This window comes from Poecilia mexicana, unplaced genomic scaffold (assembly GCF_051168715.1).
Source record: "Poecilia mexicana isolate PSO_F unplaced genomic scaffold, ASM5116871v1 scaffold_19, whole genome shotgun sequence".
In the NCBI taxonomy this organism is placed as follows: domain Eukaryota; kingdom Metazoa; phylum Chordata; class Actinopteri; order Cyprinodontiformes; family Poeciliidae; genus Poecilia; species Poecilia mexicana.
In genome coordinates, this window is record NW_028263388.1 from 20323581 (window position 1) to 20346037 (window position 22457).

At 39.0% G+C, this 22457-nt stretch overlaps 3 protein-coding genes across 3 annotated transcripts; 2 read left to right on the forward strand and 1 right to left on the reverse strand.

Moving 5' to 3' along the window:
- Positions 1–832: 832 nt before the first annotated feature.
- crygmxl2 (crystallin, gamma MX, like 2) lies at positions 833–3011 on the forward strand. Its single transcript, XM_014992224.2, has 3 exons — positions 833–1184; positions 1755–1997; positions 2680–3011. Exons 1-3 carry the CDS (start codon positions 1176–1178, stop codon positions 2953–2955), a joined length of 528 nt encoding a protein of 175 aa, XP_014847710.1. The 5' UTR covers positions 833–1175; the 3' UTR covers positions 2956–3011.
- Positions 3012–3322: 311 nt separating this feature from the next.
- crygmx (crystallin, gamma MX) lies at positions 3323–5780 on the forward strand. The gene is made up of 3 exons (XM_014992223.2): positions 3323–3358; positions 4831–5073; positions 5161–5780. Exons 1-3 carry the CDS (start codon positions 3350–3352, stop codon positions 5434–5436), a joined length of 528 nt encoding a protein of 175 aa, XP_014847709.1. The 5' UTR covers positions 3323–3349; the 3' UTR covers positions 5437–5780.
- A 2699-nt stretch (positions 5781–8479) lies between these two features.
- Positions 8480–19498, reverse strand: aldh18a1 (aldehyde dehydrogenase 18 family, member A1). Its single transcript, XM_014992222.2, has 17 exons — positions 19420–19498; positions 18300–18451; positions 17951–18100; positions 17270–17374; positions 17024–17176; positions 16432–16522; positions 15694–15818; positions 15273–15417; positions 14822–14895; positions 14526–14625; positions 13562–13782; positions 13252–13389; positions 12487–12682; positions 12212–12333; positions 11503–11689; positions 9981–10076; positions 8480–9005 (listed from the first exon to the last, which is right to left on the reverse strand). The coding sequence occupies exons 1-17, from the start codon at positions 19496–19498 to the stop codon at positions 8758–8760; spliced, it is 2382 nt and encodes a 793-aa protein (XP_014847708.2). The 3' UTR covers positions 8480–8757.
- Positions 19499–22457: the final 2959 nt, after the last annotated feature.

The following is a 22457-nucleotide window of genomic DNA, read 5'->3' on the forward strand; positions in this document are numbered from 1 at the left end:
GAACTACTTATGTCACAAGAAAAGAGCAGCACTTCATACATGAAACCAGCTGAAGCCATATGGGAGTTTGGGGAGGATCAGTGATCAAAAGAGCATGAAGCTTATCAACACTGTTTCTCAACATTTAAGCAGTGTCATATGGCTTTGGAAACACAGCCAGGATAGCTGCGGTTTCACCCAGGAACATAATGGCTGTGTTTGTTTTTATGTGCTGTGAAAAGCCAGTAAAGTGTAGATGGGGCCGGTGGGGGTGCGCGGGGTCTTTATCACGATGAAAGGCTAAAAGATGGGACTGACCTTTCTGGCACCAGCTGGGCTTTGGGAGCACAATGCACGGCGGCAACTCTTTCTGGCATTTTCCCCCTTCAGCTCTGGGCTACACTTACAAGCCAAACACTCAAGTCCAAACATCTATCATTTTGCACAAAGACTCAAACACACTGATGCCCCGAACCCCCTCCTTTTTTTATATCACAGAGGCGCTCACACACCACAAAGTTCTGTATATCTGCAAACAGACCAGTCCCGTCTGGCATCACAGTGCAACTGCAGGCTATGGAAGCAGAAAAGCGGGAGTGGATCACTGCAGATTACATCAACGCAGAACTTCACTCGGCCCAAAGTATCATCACCACTTTCCTTCAACAGAAGCTAAGCAATACTTAGGCTTTCATCCAGAACACTCCAGTAAACTGCCTCTTTGTAGTCATTTAAAGCTGGAAACGTTTACAGTTTCCCATCTAAGGAAAACTTAAAGCAAAAAATCAGACCTAGTTTGGTGAGTGGGCCTCAAAAAAATGACCTGTGCACCTCAAATGCTTTGTTTCTGGGGGGCCACATAACCAAAAGAGCTTTGTGTGACATTTCAAAAGGAAGCATCACACGGTGGAACAAGGATCATGCAAACACAGAATAACACTTGTGTGCTGTTCATTTTTTTGTTTTTCTTTTTGACGACGGGGTGGGGGGGGTTGCCAATTCTATAGGTAAACTCTAGCAGAAAGGAGGTAAGTTAACCCTGGGCTCACACACAAAGGAAACAGTGGTCGACATCTGAAAAAGTAAAGAGTAGTAGTCCCTGACGCGTCAAAGGCCTCATGGTCAGCAGGAGAGTATAAAAGGACCTGTAGGTGAGCGCAGGGCTACGGTGCGAAAACATCCACAGCCCTTCAGCCATGGGAAAGGTATGAGCTCCTCATGCAGGAAGGAACCAGGGCAAAAAAGCAGAAAAGGAAAAATGTATTCTGTGTTGGAGCAACAGAAACAAAAAAAGGGAGAAAAGTTACAAACTACGGGGTTCCAATCATTTTTCTCCTTTGCCATTTTGTACTTTTGCAATTTTTCAGTCTTATCTAACTTCTTCAGCTGTAAAAAGATGTAGTCTGGCAACAATGGAAACTATTTCAGAATTGGAAAAAAAATGCAATTAAGTTTAATTATGAGTGAAGTTTGAGAATTTTTTCATTCCTTTTCATGGAAATTGTAAAAAAAAAAAAAAACACTCAACAACTTAAAAATGTACTGGTATGCAGTGGTTAGGAACAGCAATATGAATGGTTTGTTTTTTGTGTATAAAATGGAGGAAGGTTAGGTATGAAGTAGGAGCTTAAATCTGTTTTTTCCAGGTAGTAAAAGACTGACCTAAAATGAATACAAAAATATACACAGAATAAACAACTTTTCACCCATCAAGCAATAAAATTTCAGTTCAAATGTATAAATTTGAGTTAACGTCCTTGCCTTCCTTTCCTTAGATTGTGTTTTACGAGGGCCGAAACTACATGGGCCGCCACTGGGAGTGCAGCAGTGACTGCATGGACACCTTCCGGCACTTCAACTGCTGCAACTCCATGCGCGTCAGCGGCGGCCACTGGGTGGCCTACGAGAAGCCTCACTACATGGGCTACCAGTACATCCTCGGCCCTGGCGACTACCCGGACTACCACTCCTGGATGGGCTTCAACAGCTGCATCCGCTCCTGCCAGATGTTCCCCCCCGTAAGTTTATCAGATCAGTGACATCCCACACCCCTAAATCAGGGGTGTCAAACTCATTTTCGTTTTGGGCCAAATCAAGATCATAAAGGGCCGGTTGTGCCAGAAAACATCGTTAAAATATCAACAAATTCTTAAAATTAAATAATATTATTTAGCATCTTTTCAGTCCCTCCAGGATGTCATGATTCTTTTTGTAAATTTTTGCAATAAAAATCAAAGTATTTGTGGTACTAATTTGGAAATATTTGCGCCTATTTATGACGGTAAACACAACCTTTTATTACTCGCTGTATAGATTGTGGACTATAATCTGACATCAATTAAGACTGAGGCAGCCGTTTAGTACAATTAAGAACATTTTTGATCATTTTTGAGAAAAATGTGTAATAAACTCCCAATTGTTAGCGCAATATGTTGATTTTGCGTGAATTTCCATAATAATTCTCAGGCAACTGGAGGAACTGATTGATATAGATCAAGAGCAGGAGCAAGCAGATAAGAACTGCATTGATTTGATTGATAACATAATATTTAAGCACACGTAATGTTTAGTCTAGAATCTAGAGGGCCACATAAAGAGCTATGGCAGACCGGATTGACACACTAAAGGTATATTTGTAAAAGTCCTTTCACGGATATTAAAACGGCATAATAATCAAACTCTGATGTCTTTCACTTGCAGTATAGAGGATCCTACAGGATGAGGCTCTACAACAGGCCCGAGATGATGGGGCACATGATGGAGTTCATGGACGACTGCCCCAACGTGTACGAGCGCTTCCACCACCGAGACGTCTACTCCTGCAACGTCATGGAGGGCTACTGGATCTTCTACGAGCATCCCAACTATAGAGGACGGCAGTACTTCATGCGCCCAGGAATGTACAGGTCCTGCGGGGACTGGGGCGGCTTCAACCCCATGATCGGCTCTTTCAGGAGGATGAGGACTAACATGTAACACTCCACCCATGCAAGCATCAAATGAACAATAAACATGCAACTCTAAAACACAAATGTCTTTTGTTTTGGTATTGTTATTTGAAGAAGTCTATGCAATTACAAAATCGTGCATTTCTGGCATTCATGCAGATACTGCAACTCTTACTGAGGGCCTCAGGGGAAAAAATGCAGTTGTACAGTATTTTTCTACAGACAGGCAGAGCTTTGAGAGACAAAGCAGCTGCTGCAGCTTACCATTCCTATTGTGTCCTACCTTGTATAGAGCGCACTGTGCTGACATGACAAAGCTTTGTGTCAGGCTCACAAAGGCCTGATCCCAGCAGGATCTATAAAGAGGACCGGTCAGAAGCTTTGCACCCGATCTGGTCTGAACTTAACTGAACAAAGTCACAATGGGCAAGGTAAGCTTGAGTTTTTAAGTTCGGTAGAGTTACTGAAATGCAAATACTTGATTTGTAGTTTGTGGTTTAGAATAATCACAAATGAAACTGCGGCTATGTACCGATCAATAATTTGGAATAAAAAAAAGCTGCAATGTAAACTATCAATACATAAAGTAAAAGAATGTAAATTAAAATGCAAAAACAAGTAGCAAAATACCAGTTTCTACTTATTTTCCGTTCAGAATCAGACTTTTATTCTCCTTTTAATTGGCTCTTTGATTTTCTGTTCAACTTTCCTTCAGGCACTAGATGTACTACTGCCAGTCTTTTCAAAACTTAACAGTCATAAAAAGATATTCAATAATTAACCTGATTTTTCAAACCTGGCTCAGAATAGTACAGATTTAAGAACCATTCAGTGTAGAGAACGTATCCACCTTTTGTTAAAGGACATGACTTAAATCATTCTCTCTTTTTCACAAAGTACTCCAGAAGTTAACTTAGATTTTTGTTAAAAAGATTAAATCAATTCAGTGGCGTCTCATGGCGTCACGCGGCATTACGGTGCATTGCGTGACGTAGTGTGATGTGTTGCATGGCGGTGATCAGTCTGTGGCTCTGCTTAAGTATTCAAGAACCCCAGATTGCTTTCATTGCAGCCTTAATTACAGGTTTTGTGGTCTGATGACTCTCGTCTTTCTCTTGAAAATACCGTATTGCCTACCAAATACCTACCAAGTCTTGGAAACGTGATTTTATCTTAAATTTGGGCTTCGAACCATAAAGTCAGACTTACTCCAACCCTGCAGTTATCCCTGTTGCATTGCACATGCCACACTTTTTCCTTACACTCAACTTTCCATTAATGCACTTAGCACACTCTGTGAACAGTCTGGGTTTTTTTTTTTTTGCATTGATTGTTTGTGGATGGTGTCATGACTCATGTATAACTTCTAGTTCAGCAGTTTTTCCCATGAGTGTATATGAAATATAACATTTCTGTATTTTCTGTATTTAGATTTACGGAGGAAACTGAACTTTCAGTTTTCATTATAAATAAGGGGAAATAATTGCATACTTGAGATATATCACTATTTGTGTGTTGAGTCTGTATGAGCTTTAAATTCCTTCAAACTGCTGAAATACATTAGGTCATAGGGGATACTTTAATGTACTGAGATGCTCCTAACACTCATTGGGTAGGACAGAACAGATCACTGCGTTTCAGCCAGGGGGGCAGATTCTTCATTATTAGTGATCCTAAAAATAGAAAACAAAAACCATGTCAGTGATAGGCACTGATGTGTTTAACCCTCTAGAATTTGCAGTTTTCAACATACATTTCATATGAAATGTTTCATTGACTTTTTACTGGTCTTGGAGTTCAAATCCAAGCCTCCTTCGGTTCTGCAATGCCAAATTTATTGGTATTTTATGAACAACCAGAGAGAGCTCAGAGAACGGTGGTGATACTTTTCTTTCGAATGCAGATTATCTTCTATGAAGACAGGAACTTCCAGGGCCGTAACTATGAGTGCAGCAGCGACTGCCCCGAGATGCAAAGCTTCTTCAGCCGCTGCAACTCCATAAAGGTCGACAGCGGCTGTTGGGTGGCCTACGAGAAGCCCAACTACTCCGGCTACCAGTACATGCTGCACAAGGGAGAGTATCCCGACTACCAGCGTTGGGCCGGGTTCAACGACTGCATCCGCTCATGCCGCATGGTGCCTCCTGTGAGTTATTAATAGCTACTCTATCCTGTTTGCAGTCAGGTTTTCTCTAATCGTGCAGCACTGAAACTGTCACACTTTCCTCTGCAGTACAAGGGCAACTACAGGATGAAGATCTTTGAGCGTTCTGACTTTGCCGGACAAAATCTAGAGCTGGTGGAAGACTGCCCAGATCTCCACGAGCGCTTCCACACCCGTGACATCTCCTCCGCCAACGTCATGGAGGGCTACTGGATGCTGCACGAACACACCAACTACAGGGGGCGCCAGTACTTCTTGCGTCCGGGAGAGTACAGAAGGCACAGCGAGTGGGGAAGCACCAGCGCTACCTTTGGCTCTCTGAGACGTGTCACAGAGATCAACTGATTTATAGTTCATTTTTCTTTTTTTACCCCCTCTGAGCCCCACTCTTTAACCCTTCCCCCTTTTGTTTCTCAGGTGCCAGCTCTGTTGGAGCGTGGTCTCAGCTATGTGGTCTCCAAACCTGCAATCAAACACTTTAATGATGGTTTATCTGAGGTGGCCTTGTGGCTTTGCTTGGTCGCTTTGCATTGAAGTTGTTCTCCAGCTCAGTGCTCAAACAAAGCTCACACAGAATATTAATCATTTTCGCTTTGGTTGTCCCATCGTGAAAAAGATTTTTCCCGCAGGTCCTGAAACTTCTGTCCTACTGAAATCACAATAAATGAAAACTTGATGAAAATCAACAAGAGGGACTTTTCTATTTTTCGTTCACCATCACAGCTGTCATTGTCAGATGATCTTCTCTTAAACTTTAAAAGCAAATATGAATGCAAACATAAAGAGTAACCATTGAGGTCCTTGGAAGACCAAGAGTTTGCAATTGTCTATAGTGTCATTACACACAAACAGAGAGAAATTATCAAGGAAACAGAAGCTTATTCTTTGAAGTTTGCTCTTAAAGACAAAGCGTATCTGAGGATGGGCATGTTGGAGTCTTTATGAGATCACATGGTACAGAGTGAGTGCTTCGGGTCCATGAAAGTTGCCCGTGTTAGATCAACATCACAAGACCAGTGCCAACTCAAAGAGCCAGAGTCAAAGTGGCCTGTTATTAGCCCCAAGCATGAAGCTCTCTCAGAACAAAAACAAAACCCCGTCCACATCCTCCGCTCATGCATTTTTCATCACACCCAGATACTGAGCCCTTTCAGAAATAAATATCAATTATTGAAATTGTTAATTAGACGCCGCGTAATTGGAGAAGATACACATGAATAAGTAACTTTGACCATTAATTATTGATTTAAAAAATTTGAAGCCCAGCAGGGAAAGCATTTGAGTGCCTTAAGATCAAGCTAAACAAGTAATATGAGTTTTGGCCTTGAGTAATGTTCAATTAAAGGAGTGCAGTGATTTGCCGATCGTGTTATTTTTACATCCTCGAACAACAATGCCCAGTGGACAGAAAAACGTCAACAGGGTTCAGCAGGGGAACGGTTGTGCCGAGTTCTCAGGGCACCGATGGTTAGAGATGACAGAGGATGTCCAGAGACGAAACTGTGAGGTTGTTTAAGCAGATGTGAGGCAGTGGTTTATGATATTAATTAAATTAGTTGACAAGGAATTTGACTGTGATTCACAGACATTTAGTGTAAATAGATCAATTTTAAGGGAGATTAGAATAAGGATGGAGGAACTACAGTGTACGGACAAGTATTTGTGTGTTCATGGATAAAAAAAGAAAAATAATGAGATGGATTCTAGGTGCCCTTGTCCTGTCTGATACCTTTAGAGATGTCAGGGAAAAATCTCATAGAATGGCTTAACTTTATTACCAATTAATCAGATTTGATATTATTTATGGCAGGTGTGAATTTAGATCCAAAAGTTGCAACAAACAAACTTTCCCATTTGGTTTCCTTTGTTTCTTTTTCTTTGGTTGTCTGGTGAGTTGTCCACATGTTCCAGTAAAGCTGGGGAAAGTTTTGAAATCACTGCACATGAAAATCTGCTGCTTTGCTTGTTATACAATCATATAAACACTTTAAGGAGACAAAACCAAAGCTATGACTCATTGTTTAAATTATCTCACTGCTAATAAAACGTGATTTATTTTTTATTTCTTTTCAAAATACATCACAGGGTTTTGTGCTGAAAACACTGAATGTATACACTCACACCTAAACTGCGTGAGCTGGAGCTGCAGCTAACTTTGATTCATCAGATTGGGTAAGATAAAACACAATGCACCAAAGAGCTAATCCTCATTGTCCCTGCATTGTTCCTTCTCTACCTCCAGTCATGATGTTTTCAATCGCTTCGCACATAAAAAGGCCAAAAAAAGTGAGATCCGAGTTTCCTCCTCTTCTTCATCTCTGAACCCTTTGGACTTATGACAGGAAGCTGATTGAAGGGTAAGTAGTGCATTTTGGAGAATGAATTCTTTAGATGATAGAAAAGAGAGAAAGATGGGGGTAGAAACAGAAGAAACCCAGAACATAAGTCTGTGATTCCATTATTAGTCTCAGTTCTCCTCGTCTCTCTTTTCATTTCTGATGGCTGGATAATTAAACCTCTGTAGTATTGTCTTCCATCTTCCTTTGCCCCACTTCCAGCAACGCAAATTTCCCTATGGGCAACTTTAAAAAGGCCCCCTTTTAGACATCTGTTTTTCTGATCAGCATGACGTCTCTACCCCCTCCTTCGCGTTAATTTGTGTTCTTTGTAAAAGTAGAAAGACTGGAGCCAGGACAGCAATGAGCATACATGTAAAAATCCTCAACACTTCAACAGCAGGAACAAAAGGAAATCAAAGAAAGTAGGAAAAAGAAACCCCAAATATTCCTCCTCAACTTTTTTTTTTATTCTACATTACTCTCATTAAAGAACCAAAAACCAAACCTTAAACGTGCATCGCGGAGACATCACAAAGGAGCTCAGAAGCCGAAGCGTTACAGAGCTTCACTTAACAGCAGTCTCATTCAGCCCTGCAGCTTTAGAGAGGAAGGCTTGTCAGTTAGCCTTCCCAGCTCTGACAGAGGCTCTGGGCACCGCGAGGAACAAGCAGGAAAGCAGCAAAACATTCAAAAATGAGCACAGCTGGCAACAACAAATAAATAAAAATATAAATGTGAAAAAAATCCACGATTATTTGTCCTTGTCACAGTATTTTGTTAAAAAAAAAAAGACATGTAAAAACAATCAGTTTGCACAGTTTATTTCAGATTTTTCATACCTGAAATTATCTGGTGTCTAATTTTTCCAAAATTGCTTAAAAAAATTCACAGATCTGAATTTTTAAGCTGGATACGAAGCAAGTGAAAGAATATTTGCATGGAAAAGTGTAGTTGAAACCAATTTTCAGAGTCTGAAAATTAAACCAGACAAAATGCTTGCCTGTTTCATTCACTTTATTACTGTCTTTTTCGATTAAGAATAAATATATATATATAAATAAACAAAGCAAAGTATCATCAGCTATATTTAAATGTATTTAATGATTTTACCAAGTGGAAGAACATAATAAAGGGAATTGGCCCAGGCACTGAACCTTGTGGCACTCCAAAAATAACCTTGTTTATTCTTCATTTAGGCACTTTGGTAATTTAGCCTGCTGCTAAATTGTCATGGAATCAACGGAAAAAATAAAACATTTATAAACTCTGCCCTTGAATGAGAATTACCGGTATGTGAACAAAAAATGAATAGTTTTGGTGCAGCAGCTCATAAAACATCAATTAGAGCTTTTGAGACAGGACACAAAAACGAAGCTAACATGAACGCTAGTTGCTGTCCGGTTAAATTCTGCTCAACAGGGATGTTTTCATGGAGATACTTCATGCTGCCACTCTCAGAGAAATCAGCCACCGTGTGACCATCGCCTCTCAGGACCCACTTGGTGGTGAGGAGTCCCTCAAGGCCCACAGGGCCCCGGGCGTGAATACGGGCCGTGCTAATGCCGACCTCTGCTCCTGTACAGCAAAACAAACACAACGGCAACAAAACAAACTGTACTGATGGAACGACAGCTGCAGGAGGAAATGTTCACTTTTTGTCAATGCTTTGCAGTTTTAAATATTAGGTCACTGATCTGCTCTTTGCCAGTTTAACCCTTCCAGTCCGAACGTGTCGGCGACGATCCAGCCAAATTTGCAGTACCGTAATTCCGCCACACGTTGCGCTATCTGAAATATTCCAATGGTTTCTGAGAGGGGAGACTTTCCAGCCAATATCGAGTTATTACGGTAATTTCACTCCCGCTGTAGCAGGGAGTGAAATTAATCTGAGGAGCTCTCTTTTAATAGACGGTAAATTGTGAAAATAACTTGCCTGATATTGAAAGTTCCTGTTGTTATGGAGAAATGGGCAAATATATTTAGTCAGAGGACATTTGAAGAACTGTGTACAATTAAAAAAAAGCAAAAAATATCCAGGCGGAGATTTGAAACTTGCGTCAGAAATGATTAAAAAACCAAATGTACAAAAACACATTTCAAAGTCAACATGGAAAGGCAATGTCTTCAGGAGCTAGTACAACCTTTCACATCAGTTATAAGTAAAAAGTTTTCTTTAATATTTAGGTTTTTCTTGATAGTTTTTATAACAGAGTACAGTTGGGTTTTATCATCACTTGTTTTATTTCCATTATGTTCTCCACAAATTATATTTTTAAAAAAGGCTCAAGTCAGGTTCTGATTTGGCAGTTTTAAGCCAATTACCACTTAAATTCATGGCAATTCGAGGTTTAAGTGAGAACAAAACAATTCTTAAACTACAATTCGTAAGCATCTGATGTCTAACTAAAAAAAAATGTTTAAACAGTTTAACAAAGTGCTGAAAATTATTGCAGACCGACAATTCTGCAATTCTAATACAAATAAACCATCTTTCCCACAATTCAAAACAAACCTTCAGATTGAATTTGTAAAAGATTAAAAGTTACCAACCGAGTCCAAAGCGATATCCATCAGCAAAACGAGAGCTGGCATTCCAGAAAACACAAGCGCTGTCCAGCTGCTGCAGGAACCGCTCAGCCGTCTCCTCTGGAAAAAAAAAAAAGAACATTTGCTGAAACAACCCTACTTCCTGGATTTCAACGTCTAAGCAGAAGATATCACACCTATTTCAGGTAAAACACTGAATTCACTAACATGCATAAAGCTACATTTCATGGTATCACGAGAATCACGAAAAGTAAAAAAATATGGACAATAACGAAAAGTAGACCCGACGTCTGCAGAAAATTAGGTTTTAACACAGAAAGCTCATTTTGGTGAAAGCAAGCAGCAAAAACTGTAGAACTGAATAAAATTTGAAATAGTACTTAAAGCTAACTTAACTGTAAATTTGCCATAAGCATCTCATGACAGTGACATAAATGACTGATTTGATCCAGCTAACCTTTTAGACATCCATTCTTCGTGAGTTTATTATAGCATAAGTGCATCTTAATAAATTTGAATATTCTTAAAATACGTTTTTACAGTAACTAAATTAAAGTTAGTATATTACATACACACAGAGTGATGTAGTTTGTTTATGTCTAATAAACTAAATTACTCAACTTACATTCCTGTTGTTGTTGTTAAAGAAGGTGACTGGTCATTGAGTTTGGCATTTAAGCATAGAAATAGGAAGTTTAGTGGAAGGAAGAAGTGTGCACAGGCAATAGTAACAACCACAACCATAAGAGTAATGTTTTGGAATAGAAAGGTGAAAAAGAGGTGCTACTGCTGTTACTCAGCAAACAATTTGGAAATCAGAGTCCAACAAATTGGAGGAGATATGACGATGCACAGAATCCAATTTGTTTTAGGTCCAGTGTGAAGTTTCAGCAATCAGTGATGACATACACTGTACAGTTCCTGGGTGTACTGTTCAAAAGAGAACTATTCTCACATAAAAAATATATTTATTTTATTGGTTTTATGTGTTTTTCTAGATTTATCAGTAAGTAAGTTTGGGTTTTCATTAGCTGAGATGCAGAATTATATTAAAAAAAATGAACAGAAATAAACATTTAAAATATACAATTCTTAGTAACAAATCAATATATGAATATGAATTTGAAGTTTTTACTGGAAGTCTAATTTATCATCTTTATACTGAAAGCAATGAAGTTTCAGTTGGAGTGCAGAATCTTTTTTGGCCACTAGATGGCAGCAATTCATCCTCCTCTCCATCAGTTGATCATCAAAGTAGAAATGTTTGTTGATACTAAAAGAAAAATAGAGCTGCTTTTGTTAAAACCAACTAAAATATTCACATAAGAATATCCGATGTTGGACCCACACAGTGAATGTGTGCATTCATCCTAACAAGAGACAATCACTGCTCATTAAGTGACATGTAAGGGAGAGTTTATTCATTAGCTAGAAAGTAATATTCCCTTCTTGAAGAGCTAGTGTAGCTTTACGCAGTCAGGCTGACGTAAAATGCACGTAACAGTAAAATCACTGCTCCACTCACTGTTTTCTGTGACGATAACATCAGTGTGGGAGCTTCCGTACTTGTGTATATGCTCCACAGCCTCCTGCAGGCCGTCCACCACCTCCAAGCAACACTCCAAGTCACTGTACTCGGTGCGTAGGGAGCTGGCTTCTGACGGACTGAAGGTCAGGTAGGAAGCAAAGCGTGGGCCTGAATGAATCTTCACCTGATAAAACCACACAAAACGTTACTTCACTAGTTAGTAACACAGTTAGTTTTTGATCAATTTTGGAATAAAGTAGGTTAAAAAATCAGGATATGCTACATTTATATTGCAAATGTGAGCTACGTTGAACATAAAAAACAGAAGCACAAATGTCTAGAGACTGATTTTACTTATTCATCAAATATTTAAACATGAATTGTTCCCATCCAGATATGAAAAGTTCTTTGAATTTGATTTCTGACTAAAGACCCTCTCTGTTTGCAAATATAAAAACACACACACTTAAGGGAGATTTAATGGAATATATGTGTATCTTTATCTTTACAATACCCTCCAACAAAATCCTCAACTTTTAATGTACGTATATTTACTAAGTGGGGGAAAAAAAGCTGGTCAAAAATACATGTTTTTTCCAAAATCACCAATTTTAAATGCTCCTCTTTGGATTGTCCTGAGTCGTAAGCTATGATTTCTTCAGTTCACCCCACAGGTTCTCCACAGGATGTATAATATTTCTCTTACCTGTTCATTGCGCAGTATTTCAATTATCTTGTCAAACATTGGAGTCCTGAGGATTTCTCGGTGAATTAGCAAAGTTTCCATTGAATTGCATGCAGCTGGGTAGTCACACTTGGAGTCTCTCACTGATCGGGAAAAACAGACGGGAAAACTGCATTTCAGGTGCACTAAACTCTGAATCTACTACTCCTGAGTAACGTTAGAAACAGTATTAGTTTGTGAGAATAAAAAGGGAACATGCACATGAACTTCAGACTTTGTGAGCTGGATTTACAGACCGATTTTTATGACTTTATCAACATTAGCGTCTGCATCAACGTAGACGTGGCAGATTCCCTCGCTGTGGCCCAGGACTGGGATGCCCTTGGCTGCTCGCTGAATGTCCCGCACTAGCTCTGACGAACCTCGGGGGACGATCAAGTCAATCGTCTTGTCCAGTCGGCAAAGATCCTCTACTTCCTCATGAGTGTTCACCTGGAAAGAAGCACCAGAAGATGAACGTTTATAGTGCCATGCAAATGTTTTCCAACTCCTCTGTTTTAAAATGTCGTCAGATTACGCTACAGAACAAAAGAGTCGTATCTCATCATTGTATCTCAATGAAGCAGTATATTTTTAACTAATGAAAATCTAAAAACTGTGTATTCCTTTTGTTTTCAGCTATACTGATACCCCTAAATAAAATCCAGAAGTAATCTAGTTAGCAAAAAGACCATCGCAGATGTTCTCTGAAGGCTTCAGAGGTTTACAGGAGAACATTAATGAACAAACGGCATCATTGCCACCAAGAAACACAGCAGACAGGGCAGGGATGAAGTTGTGGATTAGGTTACAAAACAATAACCATGCAGCATGTAACTGGAGCAAAAATCGGTTCTACAAAGTAATGACTGAAGAAGGCTGAACACAAATGCATGAACAAAAAGTTCAGATTTTTAGCCACTGAATATGGCAGACATGGACCCATAAATCCCTCTCCTCTACATATAATGACTGCACAGGGTTTATACACGCCATTAATAGATGAATAGAAACAGTTTTACCATCTGTACCGCCTCTCTGACTCCATGCAGAGAAAGGGCTTCCTGAGTGAGCTGGTGCAGGACACGGTTGGTGTTGGCAGCTTCTTTGCCGCCCTTCAGCAGAAGAGCATTCCCACTGGCTACTGCCAGAGCAGATACCTTGATAAAGAAAAAAGGTGCAACATTCCAAACACAGGCCTTTGTCGCTTTAAAAATATCAGAATACAGTTCAGATTGCTCGCTTGCAACAGAGAACCAAGTCTGGACCTCACGCCTTTTTTGTCTTTCCACATTGTTTCTTAAGACACTCAACTTTGTCCTATAACTTTACCTGCGGCAGGCAGTCAGGACGGGCTTCAAAGATGACCAGAAGAACCCCGATGGGAACTGTGACCTGCTCCAGCTCTAAACCGGGAGCCACCCTGGTTCTTCGCACCACACGCCCAACGCTGTCCTGAGCCGCCGTGGCGATCTGACGCAGACCGACGGCTAAACTACTTAGTTTAGCCGATGACAGGCTGAGACGCTTCAACATGGCTGGAGGCAAACGTCCTGGAAAAACGTCAAATCATGGGGAAAAGGGAAACTGTGGTCAGATTAGGTATGTTGTTGAAGTTGCTGAAGTTTTTCAAATTTTTGCATCAAAATTAAATGTTGAATTTGGCGGCTTTATGGCACAATACAGACACTTTGGCTGACAAACAGAATGTTTTATGCACAATATGCCACCGAAATACCCTGGATTTTACAAGGATCAAACCTGCTAGAAACTCAAGATGTGTTTTTTTGAAAGATTTCTTCTTTTCTGGTATAAAATCCAACAAATCAAACCATGTTTTTTCACAGAGCTGCTACGACACTGTTGCCCACTGAAACCCAAAGTGAAAGTGCAGCTACATTGATGTTTCAGTCGATTCCTGTACTAATAATTTTACCAAAATGAACTGAAAAAGGCTTGAAAGAGCTGGTTCAGTTTTCAACCGTAGAGTCACTGTACTGCTTTAAACCAGCTTCATCAGTTAAAAAACTGAAATAACAGATGTAGTATGCTCACATAAATAGATATAAAGCACTACAGGCATGTTGTCCTGTTGGTAGGTGCAAAAAAAATATAAAATAAATGCAGAAAAAAAACAGAAGGACCTGACAAATTTGATGAAAACCTGTTGATGACTCTAAATTAGTATATCTAGAATTATTTTGGTCAGCAAAAAGAACAGATATGTAGAGACTTAAAGTTTTACTTTAATGTGAGCTCTTGGTCGGCACTAAATGGAAAACTCTGGTCCTGTTACCTGCGCTGACAGCCATCTCCATGTCCATCTTGTTTGCAGCCAGAATTTCATCTTTCTTTTCCGTCAGCAGCTCTGCTAGATGGCAGATGATCTTGCTTCTCTGACATTGCAGATAACAAAACACAGACAGAGTACAGGCTCAGCATGGGGCAGATCTGTCTGCTAAAGTTCAGAGTTTCTCTGTAGCTGACAAGGTAGGAAAGCAAGTAAAATTACAAATAATGAAGGTTTACAACCCGCAAAGTGGCACATAGAAACAACAAGATGACATGTTGTGATTGAGATCCGTTCATCACCTGGTCTGGATGAAGAGATGCCAGGATTCGTCCTGAGTTTCTGGCCATTTCTGTTTGCTCCTCCACAGACGGACCTGGAACCGAGAACAGAGTCCAGGATGAGACAGACTGACAGTCATGTAAAATCTCTGATCTGATACCGGGATGCACCAATAAATCTGCCAGAAACTGGAGTACATTTTCTTGTTGTCATTTCTGATTGGTAACTGGCAGGTCAAATGCTGAAATATAACTTCTTTTTTTTTGTATTCACTTTTGGATCAAAACTAGGAATCCCAATTTCCTACATGTTCATGGATATGTGCTGCATTGCACAAATGAGGCAAATATTTTTAACGCAACAAACTAAGCATTTATTTACTCTTTTATTGGAAAAATGAAACTAGAATCAAAAGATCAAACCTCAAAGAAAACCAGGTATTGGCTTGGAAAAGATCTTATTCAAACACACCAGCAGGTTTGACCTCAGAGAAGAAGGTTCCCACTTTCTTCCCCTCCACTATGTCAGTGATTACTTGGCCGGTTACTTTGGGGTTTGTGCCATTTGCAATGACCACTGAGGTGCCTCCTTGCAGCGCCCAAAGAGCTGCCTTAACCTGCAACACAGTTACACAAATGCTAAAAGAGTTTTACTTTCTCATAAGAAAGATAAAAATAAGGAGTTAGATAAAACGCGATAAATTAAGAGCACCTTTGGTATTAACCATGTGATCTTTTCAGCACCACACTTTTTTTTCCTTGTTTGAAATGCAACTGGTCACTTAAAGTCCTCATAGAAAAAACAATACTTTTAGCATTTCCATTTTCTCATAAGCAGAAATAACCTGCCAATAATTTTATGTGTACAAATGATGGAGAGACTTGTAACAAACCTTGGCCTCCATGCCTCCAATCCCAACTCTGGACTTTGTCCCGTAGGTGATGGACTGCTGGTCTCCAGGGTAGAAAATGTCTAGGAGTTTAGCATCGTCTGTTCCAGGTGGGCTATTGAACAGCCCTGAAAAACAAACAATCTAATTCAAACTGTACTCTTCCAAACCAATGAATCTGAAACAGTCAGAGCTCAGAGCTGCCATTTCAATCCAGGGGGTAAATAAAGTTTCAGTAGAGACATTTTACCAGAAAAGATGGATTTTATTGAGAGGCATAAGGGTAAAAGGGAAGAATATGAATGCATATCACACTAGTAAACCACGTTCACTTAACAACTCTGCAATACTTTCTAACCCCAATAGCTTATATTGAAGTGTGAAGTTTTATAAATACTTCTATGTGCATTTTTTACACCAAAGTGAACTTTAGAGCTCACTATTAGAATTGGAAGACATTTAAATTAATTAAAAAAAAACAATTTACTTAGCTTTTTCCAGAGCAGCATTTAAAAGATTTCTAAGGCATTAAATGAGGCTTTAAAGATGATCTATGCGTTCATGTGGGACAACCAATCAGAACAAAAGAGGATTAAAATCCCAATTCTAATGTATCATCAAGGTGAATAGAAAATAGAAAATTCTGATTTGTATTTGCTGTTTCCAAATGACACAGAGTTGCAAAGTCAGACTGTGTTATTATTTAACTACAACCCCAAATTGTGGCGGAGACGTTCATACCTTCAACGTCAGACAGCGCTATGAGCAGGTCAGCCTTCATCTCCACGGCCAGCCGCGCTGCCAGACTGTCGTTGTCCTTAATGCTGATAACCTGGAGAACCAGAATCATCTAGATTCAACTTTCTAGTGAATTTCAAAGTTGAATCTAGACTCATCTGAGAGTCTAGATTATTTCTAGACTCTCAGATGTTTTCTGAGAATCTAGAAATAATCTAACAAACAATAAGAAGCACAGCACACGCTAATAAAGATGAGTAACTAAGACTAAAGTAATCTTTTCATTGGAGTAGCAGAATTTTGTAATGAAAACAATCCAACCTTAAATTAAGTTTGACTCTAGAAGCAAACTTTAAATTAAATTAATCAGGGACAGTTAGCACAAATTAAGACAGAAACGGTTGGCCAGACACAAAATCTTCCATCATAGATATGTATATGTAAATATATACACATAACACATACAGCAGGGTTTCCCCCAGTGTATTAAACTAATAATTGACACTTAAACTAATAACTGGTTCATTTTCCATCTGTATTATGGTAACAGATGGTTGCATTTCCATTGGTCGCCCCATGCTGCCTGTACATTTACCCCCTGCAGGTCACTGTTGGGTTCTGGTGGAGGTACCACTGCATCATTGGTGTTGATGATGGGAACGATGTTCATGTGCAGCAGCTCCTGCAGTGTGCTGTTGAGGTTCTGCCTCTTCTCATCATCGTGGAAATCCAGATTCGTCACAAGAACCTGAGGAAACAAAAAGGATTTAAGAGAAAGAAAGGGTAAAGAAAATAAAAGTTCTTAAATGTTTGAGCCAACTAATTAAGTTTATATGAGTACCTGTGCAGTGCATGTGCTGTACTGAGTGAACATGGCTTCATACAGAGCCATCAGCCCACTCTGTCCAGCCGCAGCGCAGGCTCGGGCCTCCAGAGCTGGGACAAACTGCAACCAAAATGACACCCATCTTGTAAAAGCAAGAATTAGTGTGCAAAGTTCATTTTATTGTAGATTTATGGGTGAATTTTTCTGCCATAATTCGAGAAGACACATTTTCAGTCTGAAAGCTGGATTTCATATCTTTTGTTCTCAAAACTTTTAATACTTGTGCTTATATTTTCAGTTTGAAAGCAGGACTTCATGCCTTTCTTCTCAAAACTAGTAGTACTTGTACTCAAAACTTCTGCTCTCTTTCAAATATTCACTGTGCTTTCTCAAACTTTTCTCCTTACGCTCAAAACTTGTCAAATCTCCGCTTGCTAACCTCTCTGCTCGCTTGCAAATCATTTTCTGCACGCGCTTGGAACGGAAAAGCACCGTCTCCTGGCAACCTCTCAGCCAATAGAACGAAAGTGTTACACTGGGTGCGTTTGTTTCCTTCTAGAGGGTGAGCCTGTGTGGCTACTATCGATCTGCGCTGCCCACTGAATGCAGGGAGAAACAAAAACCTCAGCTTTCTTTGCATTACATCCCAGTTTTAAACTTTAACACGGTCCACAACATTCCTAGTCTTTCCTTTACCATCTCTTTATGTTGACCGTTTCCTGAATGTAGCGCCTGTCGGACGCTTTGAGACAGAAGGATCTCATGTCTTAACCTCTGCTTGCCAAAAGCCACGGCTCCACTGGTGACGATCATCATCTCCCTGCCCTGATTCTGCAGCATGGCCACCTGAACAGCAATACAACCAGTTAAAAATACAACTGATACCTTCCATCTAACAATATATATCGTTAGATGGAAGGTATTAATTGTATCAAAATATGATATAAGGTATCAATATATGTTTTGGATGAAAAAAAAGACAATAAAGTGAATTTTATGCTGATTTTATAGTACAAAAATGTAACTTTAGTAACTGGAGACTCACCTGCTCCACAATTGAAGCCAGTCGCCCAAGAGCCAGACCACATTCATCGTTACGGGTGACCACAGCGCTTCCTAGTTTAACCACAATCCTCTTGGCCTTACGCAGTTTGCCGCGATGTGCAAACGAGCTGCCATGAACTCTATTACTGAATTCTGTAAACAATAAGGAAATCTGAGATTTTCAGATCAGACATACAAACATTTTTGCTTATTTATTGAATTTTATCAATGAGGATGGCATGAAACTTAGCTCTCTGCTAGTATTTTAGCTGCCTTGTTCCATAATATCACCATTAATGACAAGTTGAAAGACCTGGTTTTATTAAGATACTAATTTAAAACTAAAAAAAAAAACCTTAAAGTTACCAATTTATCACTAAAGTTACTTTACTTCACTCTGTAAAATGTGAATACTTTACTGGATAGTATCGCTCTTTTCTATAAATGAGGCTAGGAGAGTGAAGGTCTTGTTTTAAATCTTTTTGTATCCAAGGGAAACTGGGAATAATGGCCTTGCGACTGCCACATCAGCAGTGCAAGCAGACAGAAAGCCTTTGCTGACACCACACATCTTTCTGCACCAATGAGGTGCCTGAGTGGACGAGGGACAAACCCAGGGCACATTTTATCAGAAATCTTTCTGTGGACACAAAAACCTTAAGAGCTTTTATAAAAGTGCATGATTTAAATGTAACTGCACCAGTCTGTTTATCCATTTTCATAAAAAAAGACATGTTTTCTAATCTTCTAGTTTAACATCACTTAGTATTTCTTCCAGAAAATGTCAGTATATTCTGAAATATGTACATTACACAATATCCTTTTACAGAGACTAATGTTGAATTTTTTAGAATTTAAATACTGAAAATACACTGCTAAAACCTTTTAGACTGCAACTGATAAGTTCAAGATCATCATTTTATATAAAATTTCTTAAGCCAACAATATCTGACAAACTAGAAACCAAACTTAATAAATCGGATTTATTAAGTAATTATTTAAAATAGCTGTTTTCTTTTTGTTTGTGTTTTATCTGATTGTTGTTGTCCCATTTTGCTGTGATAATGTTCACACATATTTAACAGATGATTGCAACATTAGGTAAAGAAGTGCAGTCTTGCCTTGAGTCAGATGTTTGGTGAGAAACTGGAATCTCTGTGGTGAGATTTTTGAGCACAGTTTCAGCTTTTGTAGCAGCATGTTCAGCTTCCCTTTTATCTGAGAAATAAACAGATATACAGCAATTTAAAATAAGAAATCATATAATGAAAATTAATAAAAAATGTGTTTATTAAAAATGAAGATAACACATTAATGATGTAACACTTTAAAGACTTGTTTTATGAATAAAGTGCAAATAAGTAAGGATTTTTTTCTTACTTTAAACCTCTGAAGTTCCACTATAGAAATTGTGTTCCTGTTGTAGGTTCTATAAAACCTTCTTCATCTTCTTTAACCATTTATTTCTCTCTCCATGACTGACAGTGATGAGTGAGCAGCAGAGCAGAGCGCCACATGTCAGTGACTCCTCCCTATAACAATCCGAGCTGCTGATTTATGGAGCTAAAACGGTCTCATAATTAGCTCCATAGATATCCGATACGTATCTGATTCAAATGTGACCGAACGTCCAGGTCGAATTCATCCGATTTGAATGTCACTGATACTCGACAGACGTCACTATTCTGCGTCCTAATACGCGCAAGCGGAAATAAAAACAACAACCACGGCAGACTATAATGAGGATTAAGATGTTAATATGCTGGCTCCGGTTGGACAATAACCTCAAAATCGCAAGCTATGCTCCACTGTTAGCATCCACGTTTACTTCCGCAAACATTCTTCTTTATGCCGGTTGGCAAATCACTGAGCACCAGTGGTGGGAAGTAACGAAGTACAAGTACTCGTTACTGTACTTAAGTACAATTTTCGTGTATCTGTACTTTACTTAAGTAGATTTAATAATGGATACTTTCTACTTTTACTCCACTACATTTTACAGTAAGTATCTGTACTTTCTACTTCACTACATTTCTACAAAAGTGTCGCGTTACTCGTTACATCCAAGTCGTGTTGCTCTTTTTGTCCGTTAACATGTGAAGTTCAGGGTCTTAAGGTGGCGCCGTAAAATCCGAGCAATAACGTGACTTACGTGTCTGTTGTCACCCATGGCCTCCACCTTTACTCGCACGCAGTGCTCCAGACATGCGCAGTGGTTTCCTCTGAGCGGGAGAAGATGTCTGTCTGATCGTCAGTATTAAAATAGCGCTGCATAAATCATAAGATATGGCGACATGTAAAATAAGCAGCTCTTCGCTTTCACAGACGGTGGGGACTTCGTCCAACTTTTAGCGTCACTTGGAAGGAAAGCTTAAAGAAAGGTAAGATATGTGGACGTGTTGCTAGCAAAGCTAGCTGTACTGACTGAGACACGTTGCATCTGCGATGAAAAAAAGTTGTCACTCCTGCGCTGAATTATTGTGTGGAGGTGTTGACTGAGGTGTCGCATATATGGGACAACGATGTGACCAAAGTCGGAATTGATATGACATTCAGGAACGATCCGATTCTTCTGGACGGATCTTTACTGATTAAATTTATTTCAGCTCTAAGTATTTAATATCTAGGTGTTTTATGGGAATGTGGATTTTTCAGATCAATTTGAGAAGTAATTTTGAAGGTAAAACTTAATTTTTTTGTGTCACGTAGCGCGGGGTGCTGGTCTTGACTACAACTCTGCTACTGGCTCTTTGGTTGCATGTCCTCCCCCACCCACCTTCTTTACATCCCCTTTCTGTTGGATGTCTTTCAAAATAAATGCCAATAGTGGCAAAAAAAGTGAAGTTCATGCTATGTTAGGACAGGAGACAAGATGTTTCCATCCCTGAAATTATGATGCATAGAATCACATATCTAAGTCTAAACTATGTTACAGAGTAAACACAAATAAAACATGCTTTATCTGTGGCATTGTTCATTAAAATGTCACATTTTATACAATCGGTACACTTAATGATATTGTATTAGGGATTAGGTAATGCATTCAGCAAGTACTTTTACTTTTAATACTTAAGTATTTTTAAATGCCAGTACTTTTTTACTTTTACTTAAGTACAAATGTTAATGTGGTAGTTTTACTTTTACTTGAGTACATTTTTGTCTGTGTATTTGTACTTTTACTTAAGTACATTTTTTGAGTACTTTCTCCACCACTGCTGAGCACCCTATGTGTGACGTTATTGCGCCCTCTACTGCGCATGCGGGACACTTTCAGGTCGTTTGCAGTTCACACTGGCGATCACATAATACAGGTCGCACATATTTGGAAGTGTGAAAAAAAATCGGAACTGGGTCACTTCAGGCTGCAGTGTGAACGTTGCCTAACCGTTTAGAAAATATTCTTTACATGTTTTAACCCTGTTTATTGGAAATGAATGATGATATCATCATTCATAATTTCTATGTAATCAGTAATTATGTTTTATTAACAAGGTAAAAAGAGCAGGAATGTATTTTAAAAAACCAAAGAAAGGAGAAAAAAGCAGCATTTTGAAAAACACCCAGATAAAAGAAAAACAATATTTTAGGGTACTCTCGGAAACAGAAAGCAGAGCAACTGAATGTTGTGTGTTTATGTAACTGGATATGAATTGGATCTGTTTGTTTCTCTTGAGATAACATTTCTTCATAATTGGTGCAATATAAATCAACTTTATTCAATTGAAATAATGTCTTTCAGACTCAATAAAGATTTGCTTGACAATGTAACTTTTATTGGGTTGGTGTGTACAGGATCAAGTACAAGATATTAAGTTCTTGTTTATGGAGATATTAATTTTGTCCTTTGCTTTATGATTCAGTCTTTCCAGTGAGTTACTGCTTCTGTGCACAATACTTGCAAGATGCAAGAGGATGTTATGGTGACTTGCATCACATTTTGAATGTTCAAAATGTGATGAAGTTCAATAGTTTTGAGTTTATAGATATAAAAGTTAACAGAAATGTATTTATAATTGGATTGTATGAAAGGTCAATTCGAAGCAGAAGACAATTAAAAGGTGGAATGAAAATGAAAAGTAAAATCTGAAAAGTGTGTTGTGCATTAAAATAAAGTACAACACAAATCACCTTTTTGTGTGTAATTTAAGTTCAATATGAA